Source organism: Nerophis lumbriciformis, linkage group LG29 (genome assembly GCF_033978685.3).
Source record: "Nerophis lumbriciformis linkage group LG29, RoL_Nlum_v2.1, whole genome shotgun sequence".
In the NCBI taxonomy this organism is placed as follows: Eukaryota; Metazoa; Chordata; class Actinopteri; order Syngnathiformes; family Syngnathidae; genus Nerophis; species Nerophis lumbriciformis.
Genome location: NC_084576.2, coordinates 33,822,280 through 33,838,564, shown reverse-complemented (window position 1 = coordinate 33,838,564; position 16,285 = coordinate 33,822,280). Strand labels below are relative to the sequence as shown.

Below are 16,285 nucleotides of genomic sequence, written 5' to 3'. Positions count from 1 at the left end.
GGTAGTTAAAAAGCTCCTCGGTGGCAAGGCCCCGGGGGTGGATGAGATCCGCCCGGAGTTCCTTAAGGCTCTGGATGCTGTAGGGCTGTCTTGGTTGACAAGACTCTGCAGCATCGCGTGGACATCGGGGGCAGTACCTCTGGATTGGCAGACCGGGGTGGTGGTTCCTCTCTTTAAAAAGGGGAACCGGAGGGTGTGTTCTAACTATCGTGGGATCACACTCCTCAGCCTTCCCGGTAAGGTCTATTCAGGTGTACTGGAGAGGAGGCTACGCCGGATAGTCCAACCTCGGATTCAGGAGGAACAGTGTGGTTTTCGTCCTGGTCGTGGAACTGTGGACCAGCTCTATACTCTCGGCAGGGTCCTTGAGGGTGCATGGGAGTTTGCCCAACCAGTCTACATGTGCTTTGTGGACTTGGAGAAGGCATTCGACCGTGTCCCTCGGGAAGTCCTGTGGGGAGTGCTCAGAGAGTATGGGGTTTCGGACTGTCTGATTGTGGCGGTCCGCTCCCTGTATGATCAGTGTCAGAGCTTGGTTCGCATTGCCGGCAGTAAGTCGGACACGTTTCCAGTGAGGGTTGGACTCCGCCAAGGCTGCCCTTTGTCACCGATTCTGTTCATAACTTTTATGGACAGAATTTCTAGGCGCAGTCAAGGCGTTGAGGGGATCCGGTTTGGTGGCTGCAGGATTAGGTCTCTGCTTTTTGCAGATGATTTGGTCCTGATGGCTTCATCTGGCCAGGATCTTCAGCTCTCACTGGATCGGTTCGCAGCTGAGTGTGAAGCGACTGGGATGAGAATCAGCACCTCCAAGTCCGAGTCCATGGTTCTCGCCCGGAAAAGGGTGGAGTGCCATCTCCGGGTTGGGGAGGAGATCTTGCCCCAAGTGGAGGAGTTCAAGTACCTCGGAGTCTTGTTCACGAGTGAGGGAAGAGTGGATGGTGAGATCGACAGGCGGATCGGTGCGGCGTCTTCAGTAATGCGGACGCTGTATCGATCCGTTGTGGGGAAGAAGGAGCTGAGCCGGAAGGCAAAGCTCTCAATTTACCGGTCGATCTACGTTCCCATCCTCACCTATGGTCATGAGCTTTGGGTTATGACCGAAAGGACAAGATCACGGGTACAAGCGGCCGAAATGAGTTTCCTCCGCCGGGTGGCGGGGCTCTCCCTTAGAGATAGGGTGAGAAGCTCTGTCATCCGGGGGGAGCTCAAAGTAAAGCCGCTGCTCCTCCACATCGAGAGGAGCCAGATGAGGTGGTTCGGGCATCTGGTCAGGATGCCACCCGAACGCCTCCCTAAGGAGGTGTTTAGGGCATGTCCGACCGGTAGGAGGCCACGAGGAAGACCCAGGACACGTTGGGAAGACTATGTCTCCCGGCTGGCCTGGGAACGCCTCGGGATCCCCCGGGAGGAGCTGGACGAAGTGGCTGGGGAGAGGGAAGTCTGGGCTTCCCTGCTTAGGCTGCTGCCCCCGCGACCCGACCTCGGATAAGCGGAAGAAGATGGATGGATGGATGGATGGATGAAAAGCTTAAGGGGCCGCATGTGGCCCTCGGGCCTTAATTTGATGATTTTGATTGCATATTTTTGTTTCACTTCTGCCTGACGTGTATTAATGTATGCTTCATTTCTCCCACAGCTCTGGCTTATGGTCTGGTATGTCTGGCCATGGCCTACCTGGCCTCCCTGATGGGCTCTGTGTTGCAGGTAACATTATTCACACGCTCCGAGTTGCCACTTTGTTCTGTAAGCAGGAGTCGGCATTGCTGATGATAATACTTTAAGGCCGTTTTAAAAACAAAACAAAAACAACAACAACATTTTCTGTGGTCCTTAGGTTTTTGTCAATAAAATCAGAGCTTTTTGGAGAATTGTTTTTAGAGTTGGAAAAAAAAACATGCCTTTTGGCTGGAGATGTATGTCATCACACTATGAGCGAGGGTTGTCCCGATAATTTAGCACAGGTACCAAAATGTATATCGATACTTTTCCAAATACGAAAAAAATGTCAATATTGGCTTAATTCTAACAGAAAATATTACACTACATTAAACACTGTCGGAGGCAGATATTTGTAATTATTTGCAGAAAAACATTTTTTTTACCCGCAAATCTGTTTTTTTTATTTGCAGAAAATTGTTCCTTTCACTTGCAAATCTTTTTTTTCATGTACAGAATTTTTTTTTTTTTTTTACTTGCGAATCGTTTTTTAATTTTCAACAAAAAAAATTATTTTACGTGCCAAACGTTTTTTTTATTTGCAGAATTGTTTTCTTCTTTTTTTTTTTTACTTGCGAATGGTTTTTTTAATTTGCAGAAAAAAATATGTTTTACTTGCAAATAGTTTTTTTTAATTTGCAAAAAAAAAAAAATTCTGCTAAAAATTTTTATTTGCAGGAAATTAATTTTTTTTTTACTTGGGAATAGTTTTTTACTTTGCAAAAACAAATTGATTTTACTTGCGAAACGTTTATTTTATTTACAGAATTTCTTTTCATTTTTTTTAACTTGTGAATCATTTTTTTTATTTTCAGAAAAACATTTTTTTTACTTCAAATTTTTGCAGAAAAAATATTTTTTTACTGGCAAAAAATATTTTTTTATTCGCAGGAAATTATATATTTTTTTACTTGCGAATCATTTTTTAATTTGTAACAAAAAATGTATTTTACTTGCGAAACGTTTATTTTATTTGCAGAATTTTCTTCTTTTTTTTTTAACTTGCGAAAACAATATTTATTTGCAGAAAAACGTTTTGGTTTTTTTAACTTGCGAATCGTTTTTTCATTTGCAAAAAAAAAATTTTTTTTACTGGCAAAAAATGTTTTTTTTATTTTCAGGAAATAATTTTTTTTTACTTGCGAATCGTTTTTTTAGATTCCCTGGGAGGGAGAACTGGTCCGACGCAACAAACGTGAAGCGTGTTGTAGCGAGGGAACACTGCATTGTTGTATGGTACACTTGTTACTAACCCTCCTCTCCACTCTCAGGCCGCCTTGAGCATCTTTGGGATGGTGGGTGGTCCCCTGCTGGGTGTCTTCTGTCTGGGAATGTTCTTCCCCTGGGCCAACTCCATTGTAAGTCAGCACGTCTCCATCCCATAATGTCAAGTCAGCATGGTCAGTGACCGCCTTCTCCTCCCCCCCAGGGGGCGCTGGTTGGACTAGCAGCAGGCCTCACCATGGCTTTCTGGGTCGGCATCGGCAGTTTTCTAATGCGCGTGCCGAGCTCGGTCCCGCCGCTCGGCACCGTGGCTCCGCCCCCTTTTGAGAACATGACTACTGCGGTCTTGACCTCGCTGGTCAATGCGACCACCCCCAGACCCAGGTACTACATCCCAACACTGGACCTTGTGACAGAACATCACTAAAATGTCAATATCCCTTTTTTTTTGTCCTTCTCTCACCTGTCAGGCGGACAGGTGTAGAAGCTCTTTACTCCTTGTCCTACATGTGGTATAGTGCTCACAACTCCACCGTTGTGGTGGTGGTGGGACTCATTGTCAGCCTGCTCACAGGTAAATACTTATTACATGGTCAATATTTAGTATTTCACCTATTTCAGCCTATGTAGGGTTGTCCCTAGAGATGTCCGATATTCCGATATTGTCCAACTCTTAATTACCGATTCCGATATCAACCGATACCGATCTATACAGTCGTGGAATTAACACATTATTATGCCTAATTTTGTTTTGATGCCCCGCTGGATGCATTATAATAATAATAATAATAATAATAATAATAGATTTTATTTGTAAAAAGTACTTTACATTGAGTAAACAACCTCAAAGTGCTACAGTGTATTAAAAAAAAAAAAGAAATAAAAACTAGAACAGCAAAATAGCTAAAACTAGTACGCATAAATCTAAAAAAAAAAGGCTTTTTTAAAAAGAAAGGTTTTTAAGCCTTTTTTTAAAAGCATCCACAGTCTGTGGCGCCCTCAGGTGGTCAGGGAGCGCGTTCCACAGACTGGGAGTGGCATTAAACAATGTAACAAGGTTTTCCAAAATAAATCAACTCAAGTTATGGCAAATATGGCACTGCCATATTTATTATTGAAGTCACAAAGTGCATTATTTTTATTTTTTTAACATGCCTCAAAACAGCAGCTTGGAATGTGGGACATGCTCTCCCTGAGAGAGCATGAGGAGGTTGAGGTGAGCGGGGTTTTGGGTGGGGGTTCAGGGTAGCGGGGGGGGTGTATATTGTAGCGTCCCGGAAGAGTTAGTGCTGCAAGGGGTTTCTGGGTATTTGTTCTTGTTGTGTTTATGTTGTGTTACGGTGCGGATGTTTTCTCCCGAAATGTGTTTGTCATTCTTGTTTGGTGTGGATTCACAGTATGGCGCATATTTGTAACTGTGTTAAAGTTGTTTATACGGCCACCCTCAGTGTGACCTGTATGGCTGTTGACCAAGTATGCTCCGCATTCACTTGTGTGTGTGAAAAGTCGTAGATATTATGTGACTGGGCCGTGCCTTTAAGGTTTATTAGGGCTCTGTACTTTTAAAAAGTCATACATTTTACTTTTTGAAACCGATACCGATAATTTCCGATATTACATTTTAAAGCATTTATCGGCCGATAATATCGGCAGCCCGATATTATCGGACATCTCTACTTATTATGTAATATTTATTATTTGACCTATTTCAGCCTATGTAGGGTTGTCCCTAGAGATGTCCGATAATGGCTTTTTTGCCGATATTCCGATATTGTCCAACTCTTAATTACCGATTCCGATATCAACCGATACCGATCTATACAGTCGTGGAATTAACACATTATTATGCCTAATTTTGTTGTGATGCCCCGCTGGATGCATTATAATAATAATAATAATAATAATAATAGATTTTATTTGTAAAAAGTACTTTACATTGAGTAAACAACCTCAAAGTGCTAGTGTATTAAAAAAAAAAAAGAAATAAAAACTAGAACAGCAAAATAGCTAAAACTAGTATGTATAAATCTAAAAAAAGGCTTTTTTAAAAAGAAGGGTTTTTAAGCCTTTTTTAAAAACATCCACAGTCTATGGTGCCCTCAGGTGGTCAGGGAGCGCGTTCCACAGACTGGGAGCGGCATTAAACAATGTAACAAGGTTTTCCAAAATAAATCAACTCAAGTTATGGAGAAAAAAAATGCCAACATGGCACTGCCATATTTATTATTGAAGTCACAAAGTGCATTATTTTATTTTTTAACATGCCTCAAAACAGCAGCTTGGAATGTGGGACATGCTCTCCCTGAGAGAGCATGAGAAGGTTGAGGTGAGCGGGGTTTTGGGGGGGGGTTCAGGGTAGCGGGGGGGTGTATATTGTAGCGTCCCGGAAGAGTTAGTGCTGCAAGGGGTTTCTGGGTATTTGTTCTGTTGTGTTACGGTGCGGATGTTCTCCCGAAATGTGTGTTGTCATTCTTGTTTGGTGTGGATTCACAGTATGGCGCATATTTGTAACCGTGTTAAAGTTGTTTATACGGCCACCCCTCAGTGTGACCTGTATGGCTGTTGACCAAGTATGCCATGCATTCACTAGACATCTCTACTTATTATGTAATATTTATTATTTGACCTATTTCAGCCTATGTAGGGTTGTCCCAATACCAAAATGTTGGTACCGGTACCAACATTTATTATCTAAATAAAAGGGGACCACAAAAAATGTCATTATTGTCTTTATTTGAACAAAACAAATCTTAGGGTACATGAAACATATGTTTATTGAACTCAAACTTATAATAAATAATTCACCCCGATACAATATCCTACCCTAATAACCCTACTGTGCAATATTATTACTTATTACTCCGGTACTCTTGTCTTGTTCTGTATTTTGTACAGTATTTTGTATATTGTACAGGATTTGTTTATTATTTTTATTGGATAGTAGTCTATTTCAATTCTTATTTTTTTTTATCTTTATTACTTCTTGTGCCCATTTTATGCTATTCTATTATTGTCATTTAGTCCTTAAATAAAATAGACAACTTGTCCTTTAGTAGTAAGTAAACAAACAAAGACTCCTAATTATGCAGTAACATATTGTGTCATTTATACACCTATTATTTTGTACACATTATGAGGGACAAACTGTAAAAATGGATGATTCATCTACTTGTTCATTTACTGTTAATATCTGCTTATTTTCTGTTTGAACATGTTCTATCTACACTTCTGTTCAAATGTAATAATCACTTATTCTTCTCTTCTTTGATACTTGACATTAGTTTTGGATGATACCACACATTTAGGTATGGATGTGATACCAAGTAGTTACAGGATCATACATTGGTCATATTCAAAGTCCTCATGTGTCCAGGGACATATTTACTGACTTTATAAACATATTATGAATTTAAAAAAGATTTTGTGACGATAAAAAATATAGATGTAATCATAGTAGTATCGACTAGATACTTGGTATCATTACAGTGGATGTCACATGTCGATCTACCCATGGCATTTGTTTACATTCATTATTCTTATTCTTATTATGTTTATTTTTATTCTTCTCTTCTTTGATACTTGACATTAGTTTTGGATGATACCACACATTTAGGTATGGATGTGATACCAAGTAGTTACAGGATCATACATTGGTCATATTCAAAGTCCTCATGTGTCCAGGGACATATTTACTGACTTTATAAACATTTAATATACATTTGAAAAAAAGGAAAGAAGATTTTGTGCCGATAAAAAATATCGATAGTAGTATCGACTAGATACGTTATTATACTTGGTATCATTACAGTGGATGTCACATGTCGATCCACCCATGGCATTTGTTTACATTGTGACGGTGGTGAGCTACTGTATCCTCCTACGGTGTGTAGTGAAGCATGTTTAGATATTCCTCGTCCTCCAGTGATAATGCTACTTGTAAGTTTGTTTTAGTAGAAAGTAAACAAAGACCCCTAATTAGTCTGCTGAAGTAAATATGAATTTTACAAAGAAAAAAGATTTCGTGACGATAAAAAATATCGATGTAATCTTAGTAGTATCAACTAGATACGCTCCTGTACTTGGTATCATTACAGTGGATGTCAGGTGTAGATCCACCCATGGCATTTGTTTACATTGTGACGGTGGTGAGCTATTGTATCCTCCTACGGTGTGTAGTGAAGCATGTTTAGATATTCTTCGTCCTCCAGTGATAATGCTACTTATAAGTTTGTTTTAGTAGAAAGTAAACAAAGACTCCTAATTAGTCTGCTGAAGTAAATATGAATTTTACAAAGGAAAAAGATTTCGTGACGATAAAAAATATCGATGTAATCATAGTAGTATCGACTCCAGTACTTGGTATCATTACAGTGGATGTCAGGTGTAGATCCACCCATGGCATTTGTTTACATTGTGACGGTGGTGAGCTATTGTATCCTCCTACGGTGTGTAGTGAAGCATGTTTAGATATTCCTCGTCCTCCAGTGATAATGCTACTTGTAAGTTTGTTTTAGTAGAAAGTAAACAAAGACTCCTAATTAGTCTGCTGAAGTAAATATGAATTTTACAAAGAAAAAAGATTGCGTGACGATAAAAAATATCGATGTAATCTTAGTAGTATCGACTCCAGTACTTGGTATCATTATAGTGGATGTCAGGTGTGGATCCACCCATGGCATTTGTTTACATTGTGACGGTGGTGAGCTATTGTATCCTCCTACGGTGTGTAGTGAAGCATGTTTAGATATTCCTCGTCCTCCAGTGATAATGCTACTTGTAAGAAATTTACATTGTTTGTGTCGCCATGGAGACCAGGATTAGTGGTTTAGAAGTAGCTAATAAATAAAGTAGCTTTAGCTTAGATCTGTAAGTAGGCTCCATACGGAAGCGGTAAAAAGCACACCACGGCTGAGGGGGGTGGAGACGCAGTTGAAGGGGGCGTGGCCTGGAGGAAGGCTTCACCGCGTAGCTTAAAGATGGTCGATAAAACAACATTAATGCAAGGTTTTGACCAAACCACCATTCCGTGGGAAATCATTATATGACCCCTTTAAGGCTCATTTCTTGTTTTTCTTCTTTGTTTTATTTTTCGTCTAAACTGTCGTCCACGCAGGACCGATGAAGGAGAAGCAGCTCACCCCAGGAACCGTCTATCCGGTTTTGGGGAATCTGCTTTTTTTCCTGTCTAAGCGATACAAAGAGAAGCTGTGCTGCGTCACCCCGCTGGCACAAAAGGTATGTTTCTTTTACACCGTGCCTTTAATGCACCTGCTCTTGAGGACTGCAGGAGTGTGGGAAAGCAACACAAAATGCTGTAAACTACAGAGTTATTAAATGCCTCATGGACAGATTCATTACAAGAGCTCATTCTGCACAATACCGTCACATAACTTCGAATGAAACACCGTCTATAAGCCGCGACGTTTGTCCCCACGCTTTGAGCCCTGCGGCTAATACAACGCCGTGTCTGATTTATGGAATTTTTCCCCCCCCCGGACTCACAAGATTAATGCCGCCAATAAATTTTGCCTCTTCACATCACACCAGTGAAATTGATGAAATTCAGTCAAATGCACTCACACAATCATTGAGCCATTTAGCCCAATATGCACTCACCCTCATCATGAAAACGACCGACTTGGCTAATTTAACAAGGAAATAACAATCATTGAGCCATTTAGCACAATATGCACTCACCCTCATCATGAAAACGATCAATTTAGCTATTCAACAAGGAAATAACAATCATTGAGCCATTTAGCACAATATGCACTCACCCTCATCATGAAAATGACCGACTTGGCTATTTAACAAGGAAATAACAATTATTGAGCAGTTTAGCGCAATATGCACTCACCCTCATCATGAAAACGATCAATTTAGCTATTCAACAAGGAAATAACAATCATTGAGCCATTTAGCACAATATGCACTCACACTCATCATGAATATGACCGACTTGGCTATTTAACAAGGAAATAACAATCATTGAGCAGTTTAGCGCAATATGCACTCACCCTCATCATGAAAACGATCAATTTAGCTATTCAACAAGGAAATAACAATCATTGAGCCATTTAGCACAATATGCACTCACCCTCATCATGAAAACGATTGACTTGGCTATTTAACAAGGAAATAACAATCATTGAGCCATTTAGCGCAATATGCACTCACCCTCATCATGAAAACGATCAATTTAGCTATTCAACAAGGAAATAACAATCATTGAGCCGTTTAGCACAATATGCACTCACCCTCATCATGAAAACGACCGACTTGGCTATTTAACAAGGAAATAACAATCATTGAGCAGTTTAGCGCAATATGCACTCACCCTCATCATGAAAACGATTGACTTAGCTATTTAACAAGGAAATAACAATCATTGAGCCATTTAGCGCACTGTGCACTCACCCTCATCATGAAAACGATCGACTTAGCTATAAACAATTAAATAATCATTGAGCCATTTAGCGCACTATGCAGTCACCCTTATGAAAACGATCGATTTAGCTATTCAACAAGGAAATAACAATCATTGAGCCATTTAGTGTGCTATGCACTCACCCTCATCATGAAAACGATCGACTTAGCTATATACAATTAAATAATCACTGAGCCATTTAGCGCACTATGCAGTCACCCTTATCATGAAAACGATCAATTTAGCTATTCAACAAGGAAGTAACAATCATTGAGCCATTTAGCACAATATGCACTCACCCTCATCATGAAAACGATTGACTTAGCTATTTAACAAGGAAACAACAATCATTGAGCCATTTAGCGCACCGTGCACTCACCCTCATCATGAAAACGATCGACTTAGCTATAAACAATTAAATAATCATTGAGCCATTTAGCGCACTATGCACTCACCCTCATCATGAAAACGATCGATTTAGCTATTCAACAAGGAAATAACAATCATTGAGCCATTTAGCGCATTATGCACTCACCCTCATCATGAAAACGATTGACTTAGCTATTTAACAAGGAAATAACAATCATTGAGCCATTTAGCGCACTGTGCACTCACCCTCATCATGAAAACGATCGACTTAGCTATAAACAATTAAATAATTATTGAGCCATTTAGCGCACTATGCAGTCACCCTTATCATGAAAACGATCGATTTAGCTATTTAACAAGGAAATAACAATCATTGAGCCATTTAGCACAATATGCACTCACCCTCATCATGAAAACGACCGACTTGGCTATTTAACAAGGAAATAACAATCATTGAGCAGTTTAGCGCAATATGCACTCACCCTCATCATGAAAACGATCAATTTAGCTATTCAACAAGGAAATAACAATCATTGAGCCATTTAGCACAATATGCACTCACCCTCATCATGAAAACGATCAACTTAGCTATTTAACAAGGAAATAACAATCAGTGAGCCATTTAGCGCAATATGCACTCACTCTCATCATGAAAATGATCGACTTAGCTATTAACAATTAAATAATCATTGAGCCATTTAGCACAATATGCACTCACCCTCATCATGAAAACGATCAATTTAGCTATTCAACAAGGAAATAACAATCATTGAGCCATTTAGCACGCTATGCACTCACTCTCATCATGAAAACGATTGACTTAGCTATTTAACAAGGAAATAACAATCATTGAGCCATTTAGCACGCTATGCACTCACCCTCATCATGAAAACGATCGACTTAGCTATAAACAATTAAATAATCATTGAGCCATTTAGCGCACTATGCACTCACCCTTATCATGAAAACGATCGATTTAGCTATTCAACAAGGAAATAACAATCATTGAGCCATTTAGTGTGCTATGCACTCACCCTCATCATGAAAACGATCGACTTAGCTATAAACAATTAAATAATCACTGAGCCATTTAGCGCACTATGCAGTCACCCTTATCATGAAAACGATCGATTTAGCTATTCAACAAGGAAATAACAATCATTGAGCCATTTAGCGCAATATGCACTCACCCTCATCATGAAAACGATCAATTTAGCTATTCAACAAGGAAATAACAATCATTGAGCCATTTAGCACAATATGCACTCACCCTCATCATGAAAACGATTGATTTAGCTATTTAACAAGGAAATAACAATCATTGAGCCATTTAGCGCACCGTGCACTCACCCTCATCATGAAAACGATCGACTTAGCTATAAACAATTAAATAATCATTGAGCCATTTAGCGCACTGTGCACTCACCCTCATCATGAAAACGATCGACTTAGCTATAAACAATTAAATAATCATTGAGCCATTTAGCGCACTATGCACTCACCCTTATCATGAAAACGACCGATTTAGCTATTCAACAAGGAAATAACAATCATTGAGCCATTTAGCAAGCTATGCACTCACCCACATCATGAAAACGATCGACTTAGCTATTCAACAAGGAAATAACAATCATTGAGCCATTTAGCGCGCTATGCACTCACCCTCATCATGAAAACGATTGACTTTATTATTTCCTTGTTAAATAGCTAAGTCAATTGTTTTCATGATGTGGGTGAGTGCACAGCGCGCTAAATGGCTCAATGATTATTTCCTTGTTAAATAGCGATAATTCCCGCGACCCCGAAAGGGATAAGTGGTAGAAAATGGATGGATGGATGGAGCCATTTAGCAAGCTATGCACTCACCCACATCATGAAAACGATCGACTTAGCTATTTAACAAGGAAATAATCATTGAGCCATTTAGCGCATTATGCACTCACCCTCATCTCACGAAAATGATCGACTTAGCTGCAGTATTTAACACGGAAATAACAATCATTGAGCCATTTAGCGCGCTATGCACTCACCCTCATCATGAAAACGATTGACTTTGTTATTTCCTTGTTAAATAGCTAAGTCGATCGTTTTCATGGTGAGGGTGAGTGCATAGCGCGCTAAATGGCTCAATGATTATTTCCTTGTTAAATAGCTAAGTCAATTGTTTTCATGATGTGGGTGAGTGCATAGCGCGCTAAATGGCCCAATGATTATTTCCTTGTTAAATAGCTATCATTCCTGCGACCTTGAAAGGGATAAGTGGTAGGAAATGGATGGATGGAGCATTTAGCAAGCTATGCACTCACCCACATCATGAAAACGATCGACTTAAGCTATTTAACAAGGAAATACTAATGACTGAGCCATTTAGCTACGCACTAACCGTCATGAAAACGATCGACTGAGCTATTTAACAAGGAAATAACAACCATTGAGCCATTTAGCGCATTATGCACTCACCCTCATCTCACGAAAATGATGGACTTAGCTGCAGTATTTAACAAGGAAATAACAATCATTGAGCCATTTAGCGCGCTATGCACTCACCCTCATCATGAAAACGATTAACTTTGTTATTTCCTTGTTAAATAGCTAAGTCGATCGTTTTCATGGTGAGGGTGAGTGCATAGCGCGCTAAATGGCTCAATGATTATTTCCTTGTTAAATAGCGATCATTCCCGCGACCCCGAAAGGGATAAGTGGTAGAAAATGGATGGATGGATGGAGCTATTTAGCGCACTATGCACTCACCCACATCATAAAAACGATCGACTTAGCTATTTAACAAGGAAATACTAATCATTGAGCCATTTAGCGCGCTATGCACTCACCTTCATCATGAAAACGATTGACTTTGTTATTTTCTTGTTAAATAGCTAAGTCAATTGTTTTCATGATGTGGGTGAGTGCACAGCGCGCTAAATGGCTCAATGATTATTTCCTTGTTAAATAGCGATCATTCCCGCGACCCCGAAAGGGATAACTGGTAGAAAATGGATGGATGGATGGAGCCATTTAGCAAGCTATGCACTCACCCACATCATGAAAACGATCGACTTAAGCTATTTAACAAGGAAATAACAATCATTGAGCCATTTAGCGCATTATGCACTCACCCTCATCTCACCAAAATGATCGACTTAGCTGCAGTATTTAACAAGGAAATAACAATCATTGAGCCATTTAGCGCGCTATGCACTCAACCTCATCATGACAACTATTTACTTTATTTCTTTGTTAAATAGCTAAGTCAATTGTTTTCATGATGTGGGTGAGTGCACAGCGCGCTAAATGACTCAATGATTATTTCCTTGTTAAATAGCGATCATTCCCGCGACCCCGAAAGGGATAAGTGGTAGAAAATGGATGGATGGATGGAGCCATTTAGCAAGCTATGCACTCACCCTCATCATGAAAATGATCAATTTAGCTATTCAACAAGGAAATAACAATCATTGAGCCATTTAGCGCATTATGCACTCACCCATATCATGAAAACGATCGACGTAGCTATTTAACAAGGAAATAACAATCATTGAGCCATTTAGCGCATTATGCACTCACCCACATCATGAAAACGATCGACGTAGCTGTTTAACAAGGAATAACAATACCACCAAATCCCTTTGGAGAACCTTTGCCATTAAAGTGCCAAACTGAAAAGTGCACTCACGTTCCCTTTCAAGCCTTTCTCTCCTTCCTTCCCCAGCCCAAAGAAGTCAACGCACCTTACGAGCGGGACAAGACGGGTGAGAATGGCGCTGCGTACTGCAAAGAGGACACGGTCACAGAGGACAAAGAAATGGAGAGTGACAGCGCCCAGGACGAGGAGAGCAGAGCGAGTCGGCCCTTGTGTCAGCTGACTGCTCACAGCGTGGAGGAGACGGCCCTCTAGTCCTCTCCGTTGGCACCTAGACCATGGGCAACCTGGAAAGCCGTCCAATTAGAGCTCCGTTTGCTCAGACGTCCGCAACTAAACCTGATTTGGGAGAATTCCACGCCAGTGAGTAAAGGCGGGGTACTGCAATAACTGTCGGGTAAAGTTGTGGTACTTTTGAAAAGATCTATTTTTAATCTCCAAAGACAAGAGCATAAAGTAGCACTTCGCACAGACCTTCCTGATCTGTCCTCGGTCTAAAGAGCACAAGTGCGTAGCTCTTCTCTCACGTCAAGTTCGGTACAAAATGTCTCTTATGGGTTATTTTTCTAGTGACGATTGACCTACAGTACAGTCCCAAAGTTTGGACTCACATTCTCCTCATTCAATGCCTGTTCTTTTTTTTTTCATGACTATTTACAAAAGCCAAAAGCAGTGAAGTTGTCACGTTGTGTAAATGCTAAATAAAAAGAGAATACAACAAATCCTTTTCAACTTAATATTCAAATATCTTGTCTTTGCAGTCTATTCAATTGAATATAAGTTGAAAAGGATTTGTTGTATTCTCTTTTTATTTACCATGAAAACTATCGACTTAGCTATAAACAATTAAATAATCATTGAGCCATTTAGTGTGCTATGCACTCACCCTTATCATGAAAACGATCGATTTAGCTATTCAACAAGGAAATAACAATCATTGAGCCATTTAGTGTGCTATGCACTCACCCTCATCATGAAAACGATCAATTTAGCTATTTAACAAGGGAATAACAATCATTGAGCCATTTAGCACATTATGCACTCACCCTCATCTCATGAAAATGATCGTCTTAGCTACAGTATTTAACCAGGAAATAACAACCATTGAGCCATTTAGCGCATTATGCACTCACCCTCATCTCACAAAAAATTATCGACTTAGCTACAGTATTTAACCAGGAAATAACAACCATTGAGCCATTTAGCGCGCTATGCACTCACCCTCACCATGAAAACGGTTTTGGGTGGAAGTGAAAACCATTTCAGGTGACTACCTCTTGAAGCTCATGGAGAGAATGCCAAGAGTGTGCAAAGCAGTAATCCGAGCAAAGGGTGGCTATTTTGAAGAAACTAGAATATAAAACATGTTTTCAGTTATTTTTTTGTTAAGTAAATAACTCCACATTCATAGTTTTGATGTGACAATCTACAATGTAAATAGTCATGGAAATAAAGTAAACACATTGAATGAGGAGAAGGTGTGGCCAAACTTTCTGTATGTGCAAGAAAATCTTCTATAAAATCGCGAAAAAGGAAGAGAAGGAAGTGATTGAAAGTCTCTGCTGTGACTTTGGTTTAATGTCAGTGATGTGGAGTTGCTCATGTTAATGTGCTGGTTGTCGCCTCACTGTTGTCGCTCTCGAAAAGTGTCCTCACCATTTTCTTTCAATTGGTAGTAATTGTGAGACAGACATCCTTTGGTTCAATTAAAAACATTTCTTCTATTAAAATAGAAACAAAAATACGTACCAGGTTCTGATAAAAATGCAATTTTTGACCGCGTTCCAAATAAATACTCAAAACGAGCAAAACTTCTACAGAGAATTGAAAAACAAACATGCGAAAATAAGAAAACATATTTTTGTTTTGAAGATTCCCAATCCTTTGGCCTGTCAATCATCCCAAATAACTATTGTATGTCTGCAGGTCCTTAAAAAGCTTTAAAAGTCAATACATTGATTTTGCCAAATTGAAGGCATTAAAAAGTATTAAAAATGTCATACAACAGCCAACAAAAAGACAACAAAACAAACCAACTGACCCAGTTTTTCCAATTGCGGGAAAACTACACATGTTGAGTTTTTTATCAGAGTGCAGTTTTTGCCAACAAATATTGAGTCAACCGTCTTAATTACCATAATTTTAAAAATACTGTCATGAAAATACTGCGTTTGAAATGGTTACTTGCATTATATGTTGTTATATTAGTGCTTAATTTGGTCACATGTCAACGTTATTCACATGTGAATAACATAAATACAGTCTATTATACAGCATTATTCACATGTGAATAACATAAATACAGTCTATTATACAGCATTATTCACATGTGAATAACATAAATACAGTCTATTATACAGCATTATTCACATGTGAATAACATAAATACAGTCTATTATACAGCATTATTCACATGTGAATAATATAAATACAGTCTATTATACAGCATTATTCACATGTGAATGATATAAATACAGTCTATTATACAGCATTATTCACATGTGAATAATATAAATACAGTCTATTATACAGCATTATTCACATGTGAATAATATTAATACAGTCTATTATACAGCATTATTCACATGTGAATAACATAGTCTATTATACAGCATTATTCACATGTGAATAATATAAATACAGTCTATTATACAGCATTATTCACATGTGAATAATATAAATAGTCTATTATACAGCATTATTCACATGTGAATAATATAAATACAGTCTATTATACAGCATTATTCACATGTGAATAATATAAATACAGTCTATTATACAGCATTATTCACATGTGAATAATATAAATACAGTCTATTATACAGCATTATTCACATGTGAATAACATAAATACAGTCTATTATACAGCATTATTCACATGTGAATAACATAAATACAGTCTATTA

General features: G+C 39.0%; 1 protein-coding gene across 3 annotated transcripts in view; it reads left to right on the top strand.

Annotated features, from left to right (window-relative positions):
- The window catches only part of slc5a6a (solute carrier family 5 member 6a), a 97,890-nt gene extending 81,805 nt beyond the window's left edge, over positions 1–16,085 (top strand). For 2 of the 3 annotated variants that reach the window (XM_072911931.1, XM_061924452.2), the window contains exons 12-17: positions 1,640–1,707; positions 2,991–3,077; positions 3,149–3,327; positions 3,414–3,517; positions 8,057–8,178; positions 13,449–16,085. In XM_072911931.1, coding sequence (XP_072768032.1) covers positions 1,640–1,707; positions 2,991–3,077; positions 3,149–3,327; positions 3,414–3,517; positions 8,057–8,178; positions 13,449–13,634 — 746 coding nt within the window. In that variant the 3' untranslated portion in view covers positions 13,635–16,085. Of the gene's footprint in view, positions 1–1,639; positions 1,708–2,990; positions 3,078–3,148; positions 3,328–3,413; positions 4,164–8,056; positions 8,179–13,448 lie in introns of those variants that run through there. The other variant, XM_072911932.1, reaches the window with a different exon arrangement.
- The last annotated feature ends 200 nt before the right edge of the window (positions 16,086–16,285 follow it).